The sequence below is a fragment of the Mytilus edulis genome, chromosome 5, assembly GCF_963676685.1.
Source record: "Mytilus edulis chromosome 5, xbMytEdul2.2, whole genome shotgun sequence".
Lineage (NCBI taxonomy): Eukaryota > Metazoa > Mollusca > Bivalvia > Mytilida > Mytilidae > Mytilus > Mytilus edulis.
In genome coordinates, this window is record NC_092348.1 from 24870116 (window position 1) to 24889977 (window position 19862).

A 19862-nucleotide genomic window follows, 5' to 3' on the forward strand; every position below is an offset into this window, starting at 1 on the left:
TATTATTTCTCTATTTCAATCTATGATTATGTAATAGTAAATGTAGATTGGTTTATTGTATAGCAACGTAATATTTCCAACAAATCGCCACAGAAAGTTCGCTTTTTTTTATGATAGTGCACCTTAACAAATATATCGTATTTTCAACTTCAAAATGTTGGCCTCATCATTAACGAAACAATTTTTAGAACAGTTGTTTTCAATGTTTATTAAACATTAAATTGGATTTTGCATGAATATTGATGATATGGTCCCTGGTCGAAAATACATAGATTAACGAAGATGTGGTGTGAGTGCCAATGAGACAACTTTCCATCCAAATAACAATTTATAGAGTAAACCATTATAGTTCAGGGTACGACCTTCAACACGGAGCCTTGTCTCACACCAAACAGCAAGCTATAAACGGTCCCAAAAATTACTTGTGTAAAACAATTCAAACGGGAAAACCAATGGTCTAATCTAAATGTATACTTATTAGCTTGTACAATATAAAAGTCTCGACTGGGCAATATTCTTCATTATCTTAACCTCCTATTCATTTCTAGGAACATCATTGATTAAAAGCAATCACGTGAGCCCATGTATATTTCAAATAGGGTAAACGTAAGTAGGCGTGTTTTATTTTGATATTGGATAATAAACAGTTGTACGTCTCTTTGTAAAACACTACAAGACGTTATAGCCAAATATGAAACGTTACGCTCTAACAACAGATGAAGAAATTGATGATGAACGACTGTTATATAAATGCAGAAAACAAGTGGTTATTATTGGCATTTAGTTTTGTATGGACCAATGTATGTAGGTTCTTTCGGGATATAGTTACGATACTGTTACCAGGTCATTAAAGATTGCATATTTTGGCGTTAATATTGGTTCACTTATAGGGTCTTTTCATCGGAACTAAACACATTTATTAAAAACAAAACTGTTGTTGACATGACACGGGTTATGTTCCTCTCATATATGTTATGATGGTATGATACTTAACACCTAACTGGAAGGATTGTGTCTGATATTCATATGATGAATTCATAATCTTTCAATCAGTGTAATTGAAGTCTGGAGCTGGCATGTCAGTTAACTGCTAGTAGTCTGTTGTTATTTATGTATTATTATCATTTTGTTTACTTTTTTTGGTTACATCTTCTGACATCAGACTCTGATTTTTCTTGAACTGAATTTTAATGTGAGTATTGTGATGCGTTTACTTTTCTACATTGTCTAGAGGTATAGGGGGAGGGTTGAGATCTCTTTAACATGTTTAACCCCGCTGCATTTTTGCGCCTGTCCCAAGTCAAGAGCCTCTTGCCTTTGTTGGTCTTTTATTATTTTAATTTTAGTTTCTTGTGTACAATTTGGAGTTTAGTATGGCGTTCATTATCACTGAACTAGTATATATTTGTTTAGGGGCCAACTGAAGGACGCCTCCGGATGCGGGAATTTCTCGCTACATTGAAGACCTGTTGGTGACCTTCTGCTGTTGTTTTTTTTATGGTCGGGTTGTTGTCTCTTTGACACATTCTCCATTTCCATTCTCAATTTTATCTTTAAATTGAAAACTTGATCTCTTCATTGACCACCAGAATAAATACGACATGTTAAGATATTTGGTAAGATAAATCCGTTACAATGTTTGCTAGTGGTTAATACGATATAAAAGGGGTTAGAAAATTCCATATAGGGTGAGAGCACATAAACCTTCTTTTAGTGTTCTAGGTTAATATCATGCCTTATTTCTTATGTATGATTAATTCGTTTGATTTGCATATTTATGGTGGATTAGTTGTTCATAAAAACAACTTCTTTATACCTATCATGCTTACAACTGTGTACGTTTCGTTTACAAAAGACTCATCATTGGCGCTCGATTCTATAAAAATTAAAAGTCAAAATAAAGTTCGGAAAGGCATTGAGGACCTCATTTCACAGATACAGCTATGGCACTCTATTCCTGTGTTAAAAATCAACAAGAGTTTCGAATGTCTATAGTATAAATAGATAATTCTTTGATTATCAAAATGTATATTGTATATACTGTTGTTTCTTTTGTAGCTCCACCAAATGAGATTGAAAGGGTTAAATGGGGACCTTGGACAACTCGTATAAACGACAAGAAACTCGCTGTTAGTGTGTCTAATTGTAGTCTTAATAAAGATTTTTTTAATAAGAATGTGAGGGTTGATTTCTTACATTTGGTTGTTTTTGTTGAATGTATTAAACATTTAAGACTTGCATACTATAATATAATAAAGATACTTGTCTAGTGTTAAACAATGTATGCTAACCGCTAGATGAATGTTGAATATTTGTGATATTGGGTTGCTGTGTCACTCGCATATTTAACAAAATCTCATGTTATTTATATCTACGGTAATTTTGAAATTCAAAGTCAAAGCTAGCATGCCTAATGGTATGATACTATTTCCAATCAACAAATAAATAATAGATCAACCAATTGCAACGAGGGTCTAATTTCTTGTATTTTTATTCAAATGCAAATATAACTCCATTATTATATAAACTGCCTTGAAGAAAAGAGGTAGAAGATCACCAAATGACAATACAAATAGAGTCGAAGAACAGTTGGCAATAATGTAATATGAATATGAAAACAGAACAAAAGAACAAAAGGGAAAACGACACTCAACAACACAGTTTTGTTATTTGATTTTGCCATGTGATTATGGACTTTCCGAATTGATTTTCCTCTAAGTTCAGTATTTTTGTGATTTTACTTTTTACACAGAAAACTACAAATTAGTTACAAACCAAACCAAAAACCCGTGTTCTCCAGAAAGATAAGCAAATTAAGCTCAACTAGTACTGGATATGAATACTTTATCGATCGTGCCACTGTCTGTATCGCCTTGCTCATCTCTTGCTCATCACTTGCTCATAAAAAAATTATATCATTACTTTGTGACGTCAAATATGTTGATCCGGCCTTGATAACTTTAACTCGGACATACCACCGACGTCATGATGAATGCTCCAACTTGATAACTTTGACCCGATCTTATCACGTCACCACTTTTTGCTTGTAAAACTATGTAGCAAAGATTGTATTCTTTGTAACGTTTCTCAGTTTTATTGTTACCTCATCTCAATGTTTTGGCAAGGTGTAAACCTTATCTATCTTTTTAATTTGTTAGCTGTAGTTTAATCTTCATTTGGAGTCGAACTGACACCCGTTATTTGTAAAAAAAAAAGAAAAAAAAAAGGACTGTGTTTGTAATTATTCCGCAAGACTGTGTGAAAGTTTCGTCAGTGGTCTTGTGTTGGTAAACATTCGTCATTCACTTCTGTGGCTTCTCTGCAAGTTTCCGAAAAATATATCCTATTACATTCGTTCTCACTATTTCCCGTAACAGTGTAAATAAAAGACAGGCAAACGATACCAAAGGGATATCAAAAACTAAAACCAATTACTCGGAAATAATCTGACAATACCATGGTAAAAAGGAGAACAACAAAAACATACACAACAGTTCATACTACACAACAAAGGAAATTAAGACTGAACAACACGAACCCAAACAAACACTTGGGGTAATCTGTCATGTTCTTAATTTATAATGCTGTACCGTGTGATTCCTTGTTTTCCTAATACATATGCGTCCTCATGTCAGTTGATATAAAGAAGTACCTTTCTCATTTTACATGTTTTCAACGCTGGTATTTATTTACATAACATAATACATTTTAGTCCTATATTTTTTTATTTTGACGTTTTGGGATGTACACACATACATATATATTTTTGTCGATAAACACTTCAAAAGTTTTGAAATAAAAAAATCTTTAATGGATATTAGCAATTGGAAATTATATAAGGTAATTCAAACATGTTCAGATATCCATCCATGTATATAAATATATCTCATTCAGTCGCTTACTAAATTCATTTTGTACCCGGTATTGAAATACAGTTAAAAGATTTAACAAAAAAAACACGATATGCTCCGTTTCACAATATGTTTTCAGCCAGAACACGGTGTTTTAATACACACACTTTAAAAATATTTGTGGAATCAATCGATACATTATTAATTCAGTAGCAAATGAAACTAACGATTCCATGTATACAAGAGAAGCTTACGTATATCGATATAATTACCCGTAGTAGCTGTTAAGGTAAGTATAACATACAGTAGAATGGTTAATAACAATTTTTGTCGAGTGTTAAAAATCGTAATACTGCCATGATTGTTTGAGTCGGTCAATATTATATGATTCTATCAATACATTATGCTTTTGATACTAGTCGTAGAAACATCAAACATAAACCTGTGTTGTAAACGTAAAACTGACGACATTATCAGGTCTATTCTTCCTTGTTCTCAGTATACAGGGACCGCCACAGACGGTTGAAATTCCAAGTCTACAGAGTGGAGACGCTAAAGACAGATAACAGGGGGGGGGGGGGGGGGTGCATCGGAATTAGTTGCATTTTTAATACTAGCGTAATACTAACGGACAGAATCAGTACCGTTTGTCACAATGTGTCTGGGGAGTCATCTCTGTTTAAAAGGAAAGGTAATCAGTTCGATTTTCACTAGAATTTAGATTAACTAAATTTGACTCCTATTTTCATTAACTGATGTCGATGACTCTGTCAGGCCGGGTGTATATTCAGGGAAAACATATACTGCTGTCCTGACAGTGCAGTCTCTATGCACCAATAATGTAATATATACGATTAGCTAAGGTCTTGAATATAATGTGTTGACTTTAGTAACTATAATTTATGCACGTTTACCATGCCCCATTTGTTTATTTTTATTTACGAAGTTAACTCTTTAAATCTCTTATTGATAAAGAGAAAGATTAAATTTCACGCTTGTAAATACAGAACTTTTCGCCCATCTCATATAAACGAATTCGTGCATTAATATGCATAGTAGTCTTTATTACATCCTAAATACATTTCGTAGATAACGTTACCAAAGGTGTTTTGAAATTATTTTTTTTAATCAAATCTTATTCAAATTCGTGTTTTTGTAAGATACTGATGTCTAACTTTTCCATCTATATTCTTGTCACCTCAATTCAAGGTGCTTTATGTTAATAGAATTAAAAAATATATTTTAATTAATATTTTTAAGTTATATGTGATTGTTGTAGCTTGAACAATTTGCTGACGGAATGAAGTCTTGTCCAAGTTAATTGTAGACCTGTTGTTAAAGACGTGGATAAAATATTGTAAAGTCCTGTGTTATTTTTGTAGTTAGGCAAATGGTTGCAAAATGATAAAATTGAGAATGGAAATGAATTTATTTCTTCATGTTCAAGTTGATAGGAGACCTGTTGTAAGAGACCTGTTGTAAGAGACATGTATATATGTTAGGTTTGGCAAAGTCACCTTACCATATGTATAGACTGATTTCTATTTACATTTGAAGTTACAAAGCTGAAGGAGAGACTATGAATGGCATGTATTTATTACTTAGTTCATATATATAGTGTTTTACCTGTGTATCTTTGTATTTGTTTGGCTTTTTAACTATTTTGATCTGAGCGTCACTGATGAGTCTTATGTAGACGAAACGCGCGTCTGGCGTATAAAATTATAATCCTGGTACTTTTGATAACTATTTACACCACTGGGTCGATGCCACTGCTGGTGGACGTTTCGTCCCCGAGGGTATCACCAGCCCAGTAGTCAGCACTTCGGTGTTGACATGAATATCAATTATATGGTCATATTATAAATTTTCTGTTTATAAAACTTTGAATTTTTCGAAAAACTAAGGATTTTCTTACCCCAGGAGTAGATTACCTTAGCCGTATTTGGCAAAACTTTTTTGGAATTTTGGGTCCTCAATGCTCTTCAACTTTGTATTTGTTTGGCTTTTTAACTATTTTGATCTGAGCGTCACTGATGAGTCTTATGTAGACGAAACGCGCGTCTGGCGTATAAAATTATAATCCTGGTACTTTTGATAACTAATTATAATTCATCGATGAGATATATTATACGAGACTGTTTCCTTTAAGAAATCCAACTTTAGTCAGGAATATGGAAGTTGTTATCAAATATGTATTTAACATTTTCGTTTTTTTTATGCACTTCAGTGTTTTTTGTTGTTCTGTTGTTTTCCTCTAATAGTTAATGTGTTTCCTTCGGTTTTAGTTTGTAACCCGATTTATGACTTTTGAACAGCGGTATACTACTGTTGCCTTTAAAAAAAAAGAGTTTATTACGTTAGTCGGCTTAAGATTGATTTGGCTATAATTTGTATGTTCTTTTTTTTATCACAGTCCATTCCACGTATTTCTGTACAAGTTCATCATTAAATTTCAATTTTTGGCATAGTGCATTTCTCATAAATATAAATCCAGAAAAGCGTGTCTGACACACACAATTTATCAAGTGTGTTACTGTATGCTCCTATTATAAGAAGATAAAAAATAAATGGTTAAGAAGAAATTCCCCTCATCAAAGTACCGTTATAGTACAATTATTACTGTACACTATTTTGACACTGTTCACACATTGTTGTCAAACTTAATTAATTTTAGGCGATTGTCATACAGTGAGATGACCGTTAGAGGTATAGCTAGCTTTAAAACCAAGTTTAGACCGTCATTATCTACATAAGGAAATGCCTGTACCAAGCAAGGAATTTGAAAGTTGTTTTCATTTCGTTTTATGTGTTTGAGCTTTTTATATTGTCATTTGAATATTCCTCTTGAGTTCGGAACTTTTTGATACTTTACATTTTGCAAAAAAAAAAAGAAGTCCACTCGTTTCAGTACCGCGAATGTACACATCTTATTGTTTCAAAATATAAGTAATATGCTAATTCTCTCATTATGCTACCGACTTAATGTTTTTATGAAGTTGAATCATCAGCAAAATGTTGTTATAATTCGCTGAAACATAGATTTTCTTCTAAATAATAAAAGTTATAGGTAACGATGCTATTCTTCAAGCTCAAAGTTGGGCAAAATTTCCTCAATTTGCAAAGATTTTTCGTGAAAACACTTTATTAATGAGATATAATTCTTCAATAAAATATGTAAAGACAAGTTTTACTATATGCTTAAGGAAAGAAAAAATGTATGGTGTCATTGAGCTGTTTGTTCTAGCTACAAGTAAAAACTAACATTTCTTAAACATCCCTTTATAAAATTTTACTATAAAAGTTATCTCCCCTTATATAGCTTAGTTAAAATTTGAGTCAAGCCGAAATAAATATTTGGTATAGACAAGCCGAAATAAATATTTGGTATTTTGTCAAAACAGACAAAATAATGTGAACATTATCACTTATTTTTTATTTGTTTAAATAATAAGTCTAGAAAATCAATTCCCATTCTCTTGTAAAAACTTGCGCAGTTAAGTAAAGAATCAGAATTAGACCGATTGTAAACTTCTGTGACTACCATAAAAGGAAAATTACAGAGTATCAGAAAATGAAGGAGTATCACTACCCTTTTGTTGTTTAAGTTGTTTAATATTAAAAATTATTCTGTTGATCGTAATTTATCAGTCTCTTGTAAGTATGACCAAATTATATTATCATATGTTTTTATGTATGTCTTTGTCTTGAGTGTTCTTGCATTTGTTTGTACTGTATTCCCGTCATGTAATCTTGTCATTATAGCGGTATATTTATTATTTCCATAAAGCGCGAGGTTTGCCTAGCCACAATACCAGGTTCAACCCACCATTTTTTTTCTTAAAATGTCCTGTACGAAGTCAGAAATATGACAGTTTTTATCTATTAGTTATCAAAGGTACCAGGATTATAAGTTAGAACGCCAGACGCGCGTTTCGTCTACATAAGACTCATCTGTGACGCTCATATCAAAATATTTATAAAGTCAAACAAGTACAAAGTTGAAGAGCATTGAGGATCCAAAATTCCAAAAGTTGTGCCAAATACGGCTAAGGTAAACTATGCCTGGGATAAGAAAATCCTTAGTTTTTCGAAAAATTCAAACTTTTGTAAACAGGAAATTTATAAAAATGACCACATTATTGATATTCATGTCAACACCGAAGTGTTGACTACTGGGCTGGTGATACCCTCGGGGACGAAACTTCCACCAGCAGGGGCATCGACCCAGTGGTGTACATAGTTATCAAAGGTACCAGGATTATAATTTAGTACGCCAGACGCGCGTTTCGTCTACATAAGACTCATCAGTGACGCTCATATCAAAATATTTATAAAGTCAAACAAGTACAAAGTTGAAGAGCATTGAGGATCCAAAATTCCAAAAGTTGTGCCAAATACGGCTAAGGTAAACTATGCCTGGGATAAGAAAATCCTTAGTTTTTCGAAAAATTCAAACTTTTGTAAACAGGAAATTTATAAAAATGACCACATTATTGATATTCATGTCAACACCGAAGTGTTGACTACTGGGCTGGTGATACCCTCGGGGACGAAACGTCCACCAGCAGGGGCATCGACCCAGTGGTGTACATAGTTAACAAAGGTACCAGGATTATAATTTAGTACGCCAGACGCGCGTTTCGTCTACATAAGACTCATCAGTGACGCTCATATCAAAATATTTATAAAGCCAAACAAGTACAAAGTTGAAGAGCATTGAGGATCCAAAATTCCAAAAGTTGTGCCAAATACGGCTAAGGCAAACTATGCCTGGGATAAGAAAATCCTTAGTTTTTCGAAAAATTCAAATTTTTGTAAACAGGAAATTTATAAAAATGACCACATTATTGATATTCCTACTGGGCTGGTGATACCCTCGGGGACGAAACGTCCACCAGCAGGGGCATCGACCCAGTAGTGTAAATAGTTATCAAAGGTACCAGGATTATAATTAAGTACGCCAGACGCGCGTTTCGTCTACATAATACTCATCAGTGACGCTCATATCAAAATATCTATAAAACCAAACAAGTACAAAGTTGAAGAGCATTGAGGAGCATTTTCAAACTATTAGTACGTTTCTATGTATGTTTCATTGTCGTTTGTTTGTTGCACTTCAGTGTTGTGTTGTTTCGTTGTTTTCCTCTTATAGTTGATGTGTTTCCCTCGGTTTAAGTTTATAACCTGGATTTGTTTTCTTTCAATCGATTCATGACTTGTGAACAACAGTACATTACTGTTGCCTTTATTTATATGTAAGATATTTCTTTCAAACGTACTTTGGCTACCATGTTTTATTGTTGTAGAGTGCATGAAAAATGAATTCGAATGAAAAAACTAAGCGTAAAATGAAAGTTATAGTAAAACATGTTATGTATTTGAATTGTTACACTACCTCGATGTTTTCTTATTACCAGTTATCAAAAGTACCAGGATTATAATTTAGTACGCACGACGCACGTTTCGTCTACATAAGACTCATCAGTGACGCTCATATCAAAATATCTATAAAGCCAAACAAGTACAAAGTTGAAGAGCATTGAGGATCCAGCATTAATTCCTGTAAAATATGTCTTCTAAGTGAAACATAAAAAAAAAATTATATTACATTTTGCATGCATAGTTTGAGTTACAAATATCACCAATAAATTATATTGTATTTTCTTATAATACTAGTAGTACTTTTGTTGTCTGAGAACTACACTCGGAATTCAAACTTGAAATATTCATGCTTTAAAAGTGGTTAGATGTGTTGATCACGTTTTTAACATTAAGCTTGAAATAATGTATACCACATACACTGTTATGTCTCATTTATGTCCTGAGTTATAAACCTAAATTGACAATTAGGGTAGGTTGACAACTTACTTTGCTAGTTCTGTCCATTTTTAGTTTCCCCTTATGCTGCAACACTTAACCGCATGGACTACATAGCTCTCAATTAATAAGCATTTATCCTGTTGCTTTTTAACTTAAACGCGGATGTTGACATCATTAAAACGCTATATATCTACATCGAACTAAATACCCAAAACTTTTCATTTAAAAATTTCGAGCTAACGTGAATTCAATGACCAATCCATACTAATATAAACAACCCCATCCGAAATCAGTCAAGTGAGGGTAACAAACAAATATGACTTATACACTCTGTACAAAATAATATAAAGATTAAATGGATTCTAATTCAACCTTTTTTTCACTACAGGTACAAACAGACTTTGTATGACGCTCAAAGGTAGGCCTTATCTTATACAACTTTTTTGTCAATAATAAGCAAATTAAGTTGCTTTTGCTTCGTTCTAAAAATACTTTTAAAAAAGCTGTATGTTTTAAGATGTGTAATTTATGGTGCACATTTTTGGAATAACGACCACGTCTCAGGTTTTCACTCGTTTTACTGTGTTCAAGACGAGACGAATTTGGGATTTATTAAAATGAAGATAGGTGTACCAGACTGACACGCCAAACAAAGAATAAGTAACAGTCCGCTGGCAGACACGAAAACGTACTTAAAAGACTACTCGGAAACAAGTGTTTTCCAATGCTCGTTTAATATTTAGAGAAAGGTTCCTGTCAGACGTTTGAAAAGTTTAACTACTTATTCGATCCAGTTTAACTACTTTTTCGATCCATTCGTTTAACGTGTTTGAGCTTTTGATTTTGGCAGTACAAGAAGCTGTAAATATAACACTATTTAATATGAAATAGCCTGTAAGAATATTTGAAATGCCGATGCAGGTTTTTTTCTTAATTTACAGGACAATTAATTCCATACTTTTAAACCACTTATATCTATTGACATGTTTCATATGAAGAGACCGGAAGCTCGATCATGTTCCTATAGAATTATGTGACGCCATAGTATTACACAGACATTTAAACTCACATGTGTTTATTTAATATTCAATTGGACTAAAGATGTAGTTGGAAGGTTGTTATCTAAAACAAAATGTTTAACAATTGCTGCATTTGGGCGTCCGTCACAAATCAGGAATTTCTATCATTTGTTACCTTAATGTGTTTTTTGTTTTTGAATTATGGTTAATTTGAATGTTTTAGGATTTTGTGTGTAACGTTCATTCCGCTGAACTACGTGTATTATACATTGTTTTAATTGCTTTAAAAAGTAACAGAACAATTTATAATGCATTTTTTTTCAGGGGCAAGTTGGTCAAAGTATATTTTGATATTGATATTGACGCTTGGACTTTGTCAATTTATTTTAAAAAACTACAACGAGGAAAGCGTTATTTACTGTGAATCAACAAATAGCACAGTTAATGTTAATTCTGATGAACCTAAGAAGAAAAGTGCAATACCAAGGACATATAAAAAGTATGTTAAAGTTGAATTTATTGGGCGACTCGGAAACTTACTGTTTCAATATGCATCACTTTATGGCATCGCCAAACATCATAACATGATACCAATTGTTGATGAAGGATGTCATTTAAAGAAACATTTCAAAATATCTGCTATTTCAGTTAACCCGTTAGTGAATTTAAAACGTTATGTGGAGAATAAAGGTAACGTGTTTGAGGAAAATGTTTTTAAGCTTGATACAAAATACAACTGGACAATCAAAGGCTACTTTCAGAGTTGGAAATACTTTGTTGAAAATAGTATTGAAATAAGAAAAGAATTCCAATTTAAAGAAAATGTGCAGACAGAAGCTACTAAACAATTTCAAGAAATTATAAAGTCAAAGAACATAACAAATGTGAACAAGCATATTTTTATTGCTGTTCATGTTCGCCGAGGTGATTTTACACAACAAAAGTTTGTTAATTATGGATATACATCAGCAAATGAAATCTACATAAATAATGCAATGACAAAATTCCGATCCCAATTTTCAAATGCTTTTTTCATATTTTCGTCAGACGATATATCATGGTGCAAAAATCATTTTAACGAATCAAATATAGCTTTCATTAACAAGAAAAATTCACCGGAAGTTGACATGGCGATATTGACTCATTGTAATCATACTATAGTTACCACCGGAAGTTATGGTTGGTGGACTGCATGGCTCATTGGAGGCAGAACAATATATTTTAAAGATTTTCCACGAAAAGGATCAAAATTAGACAAAGTATTTAATCTTACTACCTATAATCCACCGTCCTGGATTGCAATGTAGAATCCATCTTTTTGGTGTCATATTTGAAGCAGCATTGAAGCTGTAAAAATGTAAAGTAGTGTTTATATGATTAATTTAAATGCAGCCAAAGTGCATATAACTTATCCATTTTAATACAAGATTATGTAAACTTAAATTGTTTTATTGTATAGGAACGTTATATTTCCAACAAAGCATAACAAAAAAATCGCGTACAATTTTCTTTGATATTATACTTGGGCAATAGACAACTTTCGAGTTCGATGCATTTCCGTCAAAAACACTTGTTTTAGTGAACGTCATTTGTGCGTTTATGGGCGTCGTCATTTCCATTCCAATGTTGAGCGAGTGGTTGGAAAACTATAATTCTATATTGTACGAATTATTCGGCAAATTGAATTCTCAAAATTGACAATCAGCACTGATGTCATTAGGGAATTGCCATTAAGTACCTACAGAACAACCATTATTTCTAGTTTATCCTACACAATGACGATCACTAAGACGCTTGATGAAGTTAATAGTGCAGGGATACAGCCGATCCCCTCTTTCTGGTTAATGACGTCATAAAGGCGCGTATAATTGACGAGTTTTTTCCGGTGACGGATGAACTCGAAAGTGGTCTATTTTACCGTATGCTTTTACTTAATATTATCGACGTCTTCACCTGCTTAAATATGCTTGAAATAGTTTTTTAAGGTTTACTTTACAATAAATATTAATAAATATGATCCCTTTTAGGATATAAACTCGCAAGATTGAAATAAAAAAAAAACTCTACGTCGGACAATAATTATGCAAAAACTGCTACTGTTATTGTTCTATACTAGTCAACAAAGTAATTAGTAACAAGTTTGAACTCCAATTTATCATAAAATACAGTTATAATAAATATGAAAAACTGCCAGTGGTATATCATCCAATGAATTTTCTTTATTTGCAAATCAAATGCATGACTAAAAATATCTGACCATCGGAAATACCGTGTTATTGAACACATGGGTCAATTTTATTTTGCGACATATTTTGACAAAAGTCAGGCATTTATTGTGTAAATACGAGTTTTGAAATAACAAAAGTTGCAAAACAAATCACTTATTTGCCTTAAATCAGTGGTTTAGATTAGAAAATAACACTCTGTAAATATTAGATCTTGGTACAGTCTATCCACTATAATTATATATGGAAAATACATTGACTTATATAGTTTCTTTTGTTGACTATATATATAGCTAGTACATGTAAATATAATGTCATTTTTCTTAAATTTGTCACAAGATGTTTCATCATGCTTTTCATTTACAAAAAAAAAGAAAAAGAAAAAGAAAAGGACCCGTTCAGCTGAATCATAGTTTTAAGACAAAACCAAACAAAAGATTTTCGAAAATGAATCTAAACAGCGAGACAACATTACAACAAATAACACAATATAACCAAAAGTAAAAAAATATCTAGTATGGGTCGCCTAATACAATGTTAATCAACATGTCATGCATGTTCGAGAACAACTATTGATAGAAAAGGTAGGTTCTGAAAATAAAGGCTCTCTGGGATGACAGTCATGGAAATTTGGACTGCCTCTGCTTCATTTGATAATGTTAGAAATGCCGTGCTACCTACGTGCACAACAAAGAGTTATTGCAAGGATTCTGAACGTGCAGATGGTGTGTCACTTTCTTTCCACGAGGCTTCAGATTATATGAATTCCCTATTCTGACTGGACGAGCTCGAGGCTGTGCACTTGTACATCTCGCACGGCCTAACGGTTGCCAAACTTTGGCAAGATTTATATTCCCTAGTCAACCTTAGGAGTTCATAAATTAGTTGTTTCTGATGAACAGTAATTTAAATTGTTTTTCCAATTAAATCATGTACATAATTTGATTTCATCACGTGATTAAACAGTATTGACTTATAACGGCTTGATAACTTTGGTTAACCTATACAGACTATTTTGAATTCAATATAAAAAAGAAGATGGGGTAATGAGACAACTCCCCACAAAAGACCAAATGACACAGAAGTTTACAGATATATATGTCACCGTATGGCCTCTGCCGACGAGCAAAGCCCCTACCGCATAGTCATCTATAAAAGGCTCCGAAATCACAAATGTAAAACAATATATACGCGAAAGCTATCGGCCTAATTAATGTACCAAAAAAATGAACTAAAACAAATAGGTAACACAGCAACAAACCACAACCACTGAGATGCAGGCTCCTAACTTGGACATGCATATACATACAGAATGTGGCGGGGTTAAACATGTTAGCGGAATCTCCACCCTCCCCTAACCTTGGACAGTGGTGTAGCAGTACAACATAAGAACAAAGTATAAAAATCAGTTGAGAAATGCTTGTTATCGACATTGAGGCAATCGACGATCTCAGTACCCCAAATTCGTCAGTTAAAGTTCCAATGTTATCTAAGTTTGACGATAGTTTGAGGCTTCATTACATGATCCACAATAAAGTTTTAATATATTAATAAGACTAACTGGTATCAATGCTAAAAGTTGTTGTATATATTCTGACAACGATAGGAAAAGGTTAACCTAAATTAGCTTTGTCCGTCACGTCGAAAATTGTGAACAGTTTCACTATTTGACCGACAAGTACATAAATTATATAAGTTTGTGAAGATTGTAAAATATCTACGTCACTTTGAGAAACTAAAAATTGATGATACTGCCAATCGGAAAACTATCTAACGAATGTCAACAATGGGCAATGAATTTCGTAAAATAAAATACTATAATAGACCACGAAATGACTAAGTTTGGAACAATCGCCCGATTTATAACAAAACCATAAGCGAAAAACAGATATAACAGACATCATTCAAGTACAACTGAATTACAGGCTGCCGACTTGTGGCAGACACAAACCGAATGTGGCGGGCTTTTACATGTTTGTGAGAACTCAAACTATAACTGAATTTTTTCTTTGGTTTCTTCTATCAGACAAATGTCCCCAACCCGCTTCAAAATACAAAATTATAGTATTGCTTGCACATGTAACAATTCTTGCAGCTTAACACTGAAGTTTCCCAAAACATGTTTATACTGTCTTATATTTTTTGGTAGATTGTAAACGCCGTGCTATACTTTTCAATATTTTGATGCACATTATGAAGACTCATAACATTAAGACATGCTTTTGTAATTAAATCTTTCCTTGGATCCTAAAAAAGGGGGGACACCCATTTCTGTCTAAACTTACCAGTGTAAACGCTTGTATGAGAATACAAATTTCTGTATCACGTGTTACGTCTAGTTTCATGACCCCTGTACACAAGTGTGTAAAGCCTTTTAAATAGATTAATTCGAGTGTGACGCTGTATTACGTATGTCTACCCGGTTTAAATTTAAAACTATTTAAAAAATTTATCTTTCGACATGGTTGGTTGCACTTTTTACCTGTAGACGATTAAACTAATAGAATGGAAACTAGACGAGAAACATTGGAAGAAATCAATACTAATATTGTATGATGGCGTTTCATTTTAAAATTTATGACAATAAACCTGCATTTACCTACCCGTGACATAAGATGACAAGTGACGGTACAACAACTATGGCGAGTATGTATTTATTAATGCTTATCTATTACATTTAACATATTTTTTTAAATTTCTTCCCTTGAATATGTTCGGTGATCAGCTTTGAATGTTGATGTCAAGTAATAATCAGAAGCATTTATTGATTACTTTATACACTAAAAAGTCAATAGCTTTTCAATCAACGTTGTTACCTTGTTTTACTTTTGAAAAGGTCAAGCATGTTTTTTTTAAATCTATAAAAAGAACAAGAGATTACGGTTTTTGTCGGTATAAGTCGCAACCCTAATCGATCTTTTATCCTCAATAATGGAGCTAATTGAATAAACGTGCAATTGTGTCAGATCAGGCTTACATTTTCAGACGATCTATACTAATCAATAATACCAGATATACTTTTAAAATACAAGGAATGTAAACAACGCATCGACAATGACAATGCTTGATAACAACAAGTTTGCAGATCATAAGTTTGTTATTTCAATAGAATATGTGATCACACACCCGTAACGTTATAAATACGTGTACTTTATATAGTTGACCCTCACAGTTTGCATTGTTGAAATGATAGTAGCTTGTTTTTAAACCGAATGAGTTTTATTTCTTTATCGTTAAGAATACTTTTGAAAATTAATTACATAATAATATTTATGTATAATATTTATATATAATTTCGGACTCCATGTTTTTCCTTTTCTTTCTCAAAAATAGCCATTGGCAATATTTGTTGTAAACATTTTGATACCCTTGTTTTCATTCGTGCAAAGTTACTTAGGTAACGCATAACGGTCAAAATTATGGAAAGGAATTTTACCTCAATTAATTGATTGATAAATTAATTAAGTTTTTATGTTGTAATTGATTTTTATATAATTATTACTCACTTATGTCATTGGTGACATATTTGTTCAGTAAGTGACCGTGAATGACCAGGCATTGAGATTTAACACTAATTGGGAATTCGACGGTTTATATATAATTATTTTTTTTAAGCAAACATACAAAAATATGTGAGTTTGAGAGGTACTTGTGTCCAGATTTAAAAGATGGGTATGTATATATTGTGATATCGAAATGGATACTTCTTTACATGCTAAGTTTAAAAGTTGATGAAAAAAGCTAGTTTAGTGACATTTGAAGTTCTGTACATTTTTTCTTCGATTTCACCGAAAACTAAAGCTGTATATTAATTTATTAAAAAAGACGAAGTGATATGGATATGATCGGATATGTAAAGTAACTTTGAAATTTTTTAGCCAAGGTGAGTCCAACAGTGTGATTCATGGACTCGCCTTATAAATTATTGTTTAACCAACACTGAAAAATTAGAAAAAAAGTTTGTTCATAATTTATTTCTTACAAAACCTTCTACAATCTCCCTCACCATATATAGCTTACTTTGCGGTATGGGTTTTCTTATTGGCAATCATACAGCATCTTCTATTAATCTATTTAAAGGCCATCTAAGCACCATGCATATATTTATCTTTCCTTTTCGTATATTTTCAGGTCATAACGATTTCGGAAGATTTGTAGTATTGAGTTTGACGTTCGGATGCTGCTCCATAGTGTTTTACGTCTTCACGCAACAGGATGTAATAATCCACAAATTTGCAAAAAGCTACTTAGTAACGATAACTCATTCTTCAAACGAAACACAATTCACAGGAAAAAACAATTATAAGATTTCTGAAAAGCCGTTAAAATTACAAAATATAAGTACAAAATTGATCAATAATTATGTAACTATGAATTTTAAAGGTCGTCTAGGAAACGAAATATTTGAATATGCATCATTATATGGTATAGCTAGACATAATCATATGATTCCTGTCGTGCACGATAAATTTCGCCTAAAAAGAATTTTTAAGATATCTCTCACTTCAGTGAAACCAGTTGCAAATATAAAACGCTTCAAAGAGGCGAAAGCATGTGCATTTGACGAAAAAGCTTTCGTCTTGAACAAGAAGTATAATTGGACACTTTCAGGTTACCTTCAAAGTTGGAAATATTTTATTGATTATAGTGATGACATAAGGAAAGAATTACGTTTTCAAAACGCCATACAAGCTCAAGCGGTACAAAAGTTTAATGAAATTGTGAAAGCTACAAATGTAACAGACAAAAACAAATTAACATATATAGCTGTTCACGTTCGTCGAGGAGATATGCTGCATGATAAACCTACTGTCAGATTAGGATATACAACCGCAAACGTTAGTTACGTAAATAATGCCATGTCATGGTTCAAGAAAAAGTATCCTAGTGCCTTTTTCATTTTTGCCTCAGATGACATAGCTTGGTGTAAAGCTAATTTCAATAAACCAAACACTGCATTTATAACTCGAAGGAATTCTGCAGAGATTGATATGGCAATACTTTCACAGTGCAATCATTCAATAATTACAACTGGAACTTATGGATGGTGGTCAGCATGGTTAAGTGGCGGTCAAACAATATATTATAAAGATTTTCCAAGGAAAGGATCAGGACTCGATAGATTGTTTGATGCAAAAACATATTTTCCACCAAATTGGATAGCGATGTCACATTTATGATAAAATTGAGAATGGAAACGCTGTATGCGTTAAAGGGTTAAAAAACCGACAAAAAAGACCACCTAAGGGTCTTCAAAACAGCATGAATATCCCGCACCCTGCAGCGGGCTTCAGCTTATATTTATTAAACTAAACATTGTAATCTGTTAAATAAGTGTTATTTTCTGTATTTAGAATAGAAAGAGCACAAGCACAAACAATTCAGAAAAAACAGTTGCTTCTAATGGATGTTTTTTTTTTACAAATAGCCGGTTTTAATAAAACTGGAAAATAAACTACATTGTCTACCCATTGAAATAAAATATGTTGGGTTATTTATCTGTTTGAAAAGTCCCTCCCTATAAGCTTGTGTGACATTTGCTGGTATGCCATCAACATTTGGTCATGGTTTAGTTCCAAATCTGTGGAATATAAATAGCATTTATATTAGCTATGAGCATTCTACATGAATATGTATCGTCACGTTGGAGATTCACATGAGAAAAATATAATTCACTGATTTCATTGACTTAAATGGTTTTTTTTCAAACCCAAACCAATATAAAAAAGAAGATCTAGATGTGGTATGATTGTCAATGAAACAAGTCTCCACAAGAGACCAAATGACACAATAATTAACAACTATAGGTCACCGTATGGTCTTCAACAATGAGTGAAGCCCATACCGCATAGTCGGCCATAAAATGCCCCGAAATGACAATGTAAAAAAATGCAAACGAGAAAACTAACGGCTTAACTTATTTTTAAAAAATGAACAAATATGTACCACATAAACAAACCACAACAACCGAATTACCGGCTCCTGACTAGGTACAGGCACATACATACATAATGTGGCGGGGGTTAAACATGTTAGCGGGATCCCTAACCCTCCCCTAAACTGGGGATCATGTATTTTAATAAACCAGCCACCATTACGTCAAATGCAATATATTACATTCAATCAAATTGGGAAAGGAAATAGGGAGTGTGTCAAAGCGACAACAACCCATACAAGCGACAAGCATACATGTATCCTATTACCGCCCATTAATTTACATCACATACAATAGGTAAAACCTAAGCATATCATATTACCGCCCATTATTGCGTCATATACAATAGGCAAACCCAAGTTTATCTTATTACCGCCCATCATTACGTCAGATACAATAAGTCAAACCAAAGTATATCATATTACCGCCCATTATTACGTCATATACAATAGGTCAAACCAAAGTATATCCTATTACCGGCCATCATAACGAATGACAAAACAGGTCAAATTCATGTATGTCATATTACCGTATCGCCCACCATGACGTCAGATACAATAGGTCAAACCCAAGTATATCCTATTACTGGCCATCATTAGGTCAGATAAAAATAGGCAAACCCAAGTTTATCTTATTATCGCCCATCATTACGTCAGATACAACAGATCAAACCTAAGTATATCATATTACCGCGCATCATTATGTCAGATACAATGGTCAAACCCAGGCATATTCTATTACCGCCCATCATTGTGTCAGATACAATAGGTCAAAACCAAGCATATTCTATTACCGCCCATCATTATGTCAGATACAGTGGTCAAACCCAAGCATATTCTATTACTGTCCACGTCAGATACAATAGGTCACACCCAAGTATATCCTATTACCGCCCATCATAACGACTGACAAAACAGGTCAAATTCAAGTATATCCTTTTATATCCCATCATTAAGTCAGATACAAAATGATCATGTCCAAGATATCCTATTGCCGACCAGCATTACGT

At 32.9% G+C, this 19862-nt stretch overlaps 2 protein-coding genes across 4 annotated transcripts; both read left to right on the forward strand.

Moving 5' to 3' along the window:
- Positions 1–3970: 3970 nt before the first annotated feature.
- Positions 3971–12130, forward strand: LOC139523256 (galactoside 2-alpha-L-fucosyltransferase SEC1-like). 2 transcript variants are annotated; one of them, XM_071317111.1, is made up of 4 exons: positions 3971–4140; positions 5234–5437; positions 10063–10092; positions 11018–12130. In XM_071317111.1, exons 2-4 carry the CDS (start codon positions 5431–5433, stop codon positions 11998–12000), a joined length of 1020 nt encoding a protein of 339 aa, XP_071173212.1. In that variant the 5' UTR covers positions 3971–4140; positions 5234–5430; the 3' UTR covers positions 12001–12130. The 2 variants fall into 2 exon arrangements, with proteins under 2 accessions (XP_071173212.1, XP_071173213.1); XM_071317112.1 differs by lacking the exon at positions 5234–5437 and having other exon boundaries at positions 3989–4140.
- A 3259-nt stretch (positions 12131–15389) lies between these two features.
- Positions 15390–18412, forward strand: LOC139523255 (galactoside 2-alpha-L-fucosyltransferase SEC1-like). Of its 2 annotated transcripts, none has more exons than XM_071317108.1 (2): positions 15390–15564; positions 17050–18412. In XM_071317108.1, the coding sequence occupies exons 1-2, from the start codon at positions 15534–15536 to the stop codon at positions 18096–18098; spliced, it is 1080 nt and encodes a 359-aa protein (XP_071173209.1). In that variant the 5' UTR covers positions 15390–15533; the 3' UTR covers positions 18099–18412. The 2 variants fall into 2 exon arrangements, with proteins under 2 accessions (XP_071173209.1, XP_071173210.1); XM_071317109.1 differs by lacking the exon at positions 15390–15564 and adding an exon at positions 16531–16590.
- Positions 18413–19862: the final 1450 nt, after the last annotated feature.

Bases quoted from the DNA above. Each gene is read 5' to 3' on its own strand.
- LOC139523256 (XM_071317111.1), top strand. The intron at 10,093-11,017 runs GTAGGCCTTATC...ATTTTTTTTCAG, and splicing joins ACTTTGTATGACGCTCAAAG to GGGCAAGTTGGTCAAAGTAT.
- LOC139523255 (XM_071317108.1), top strand. From the start codon at position 15,534: ATGACAAGTGACGGTACAACAACTATGGCGA. The intron at 15,565-17,049 runs GTATGTATTTAT...GTATATTTTCAG, and splicing joins CGGTACAACAACTATGGCGA to GTCATAACGATTTCGGAAGA.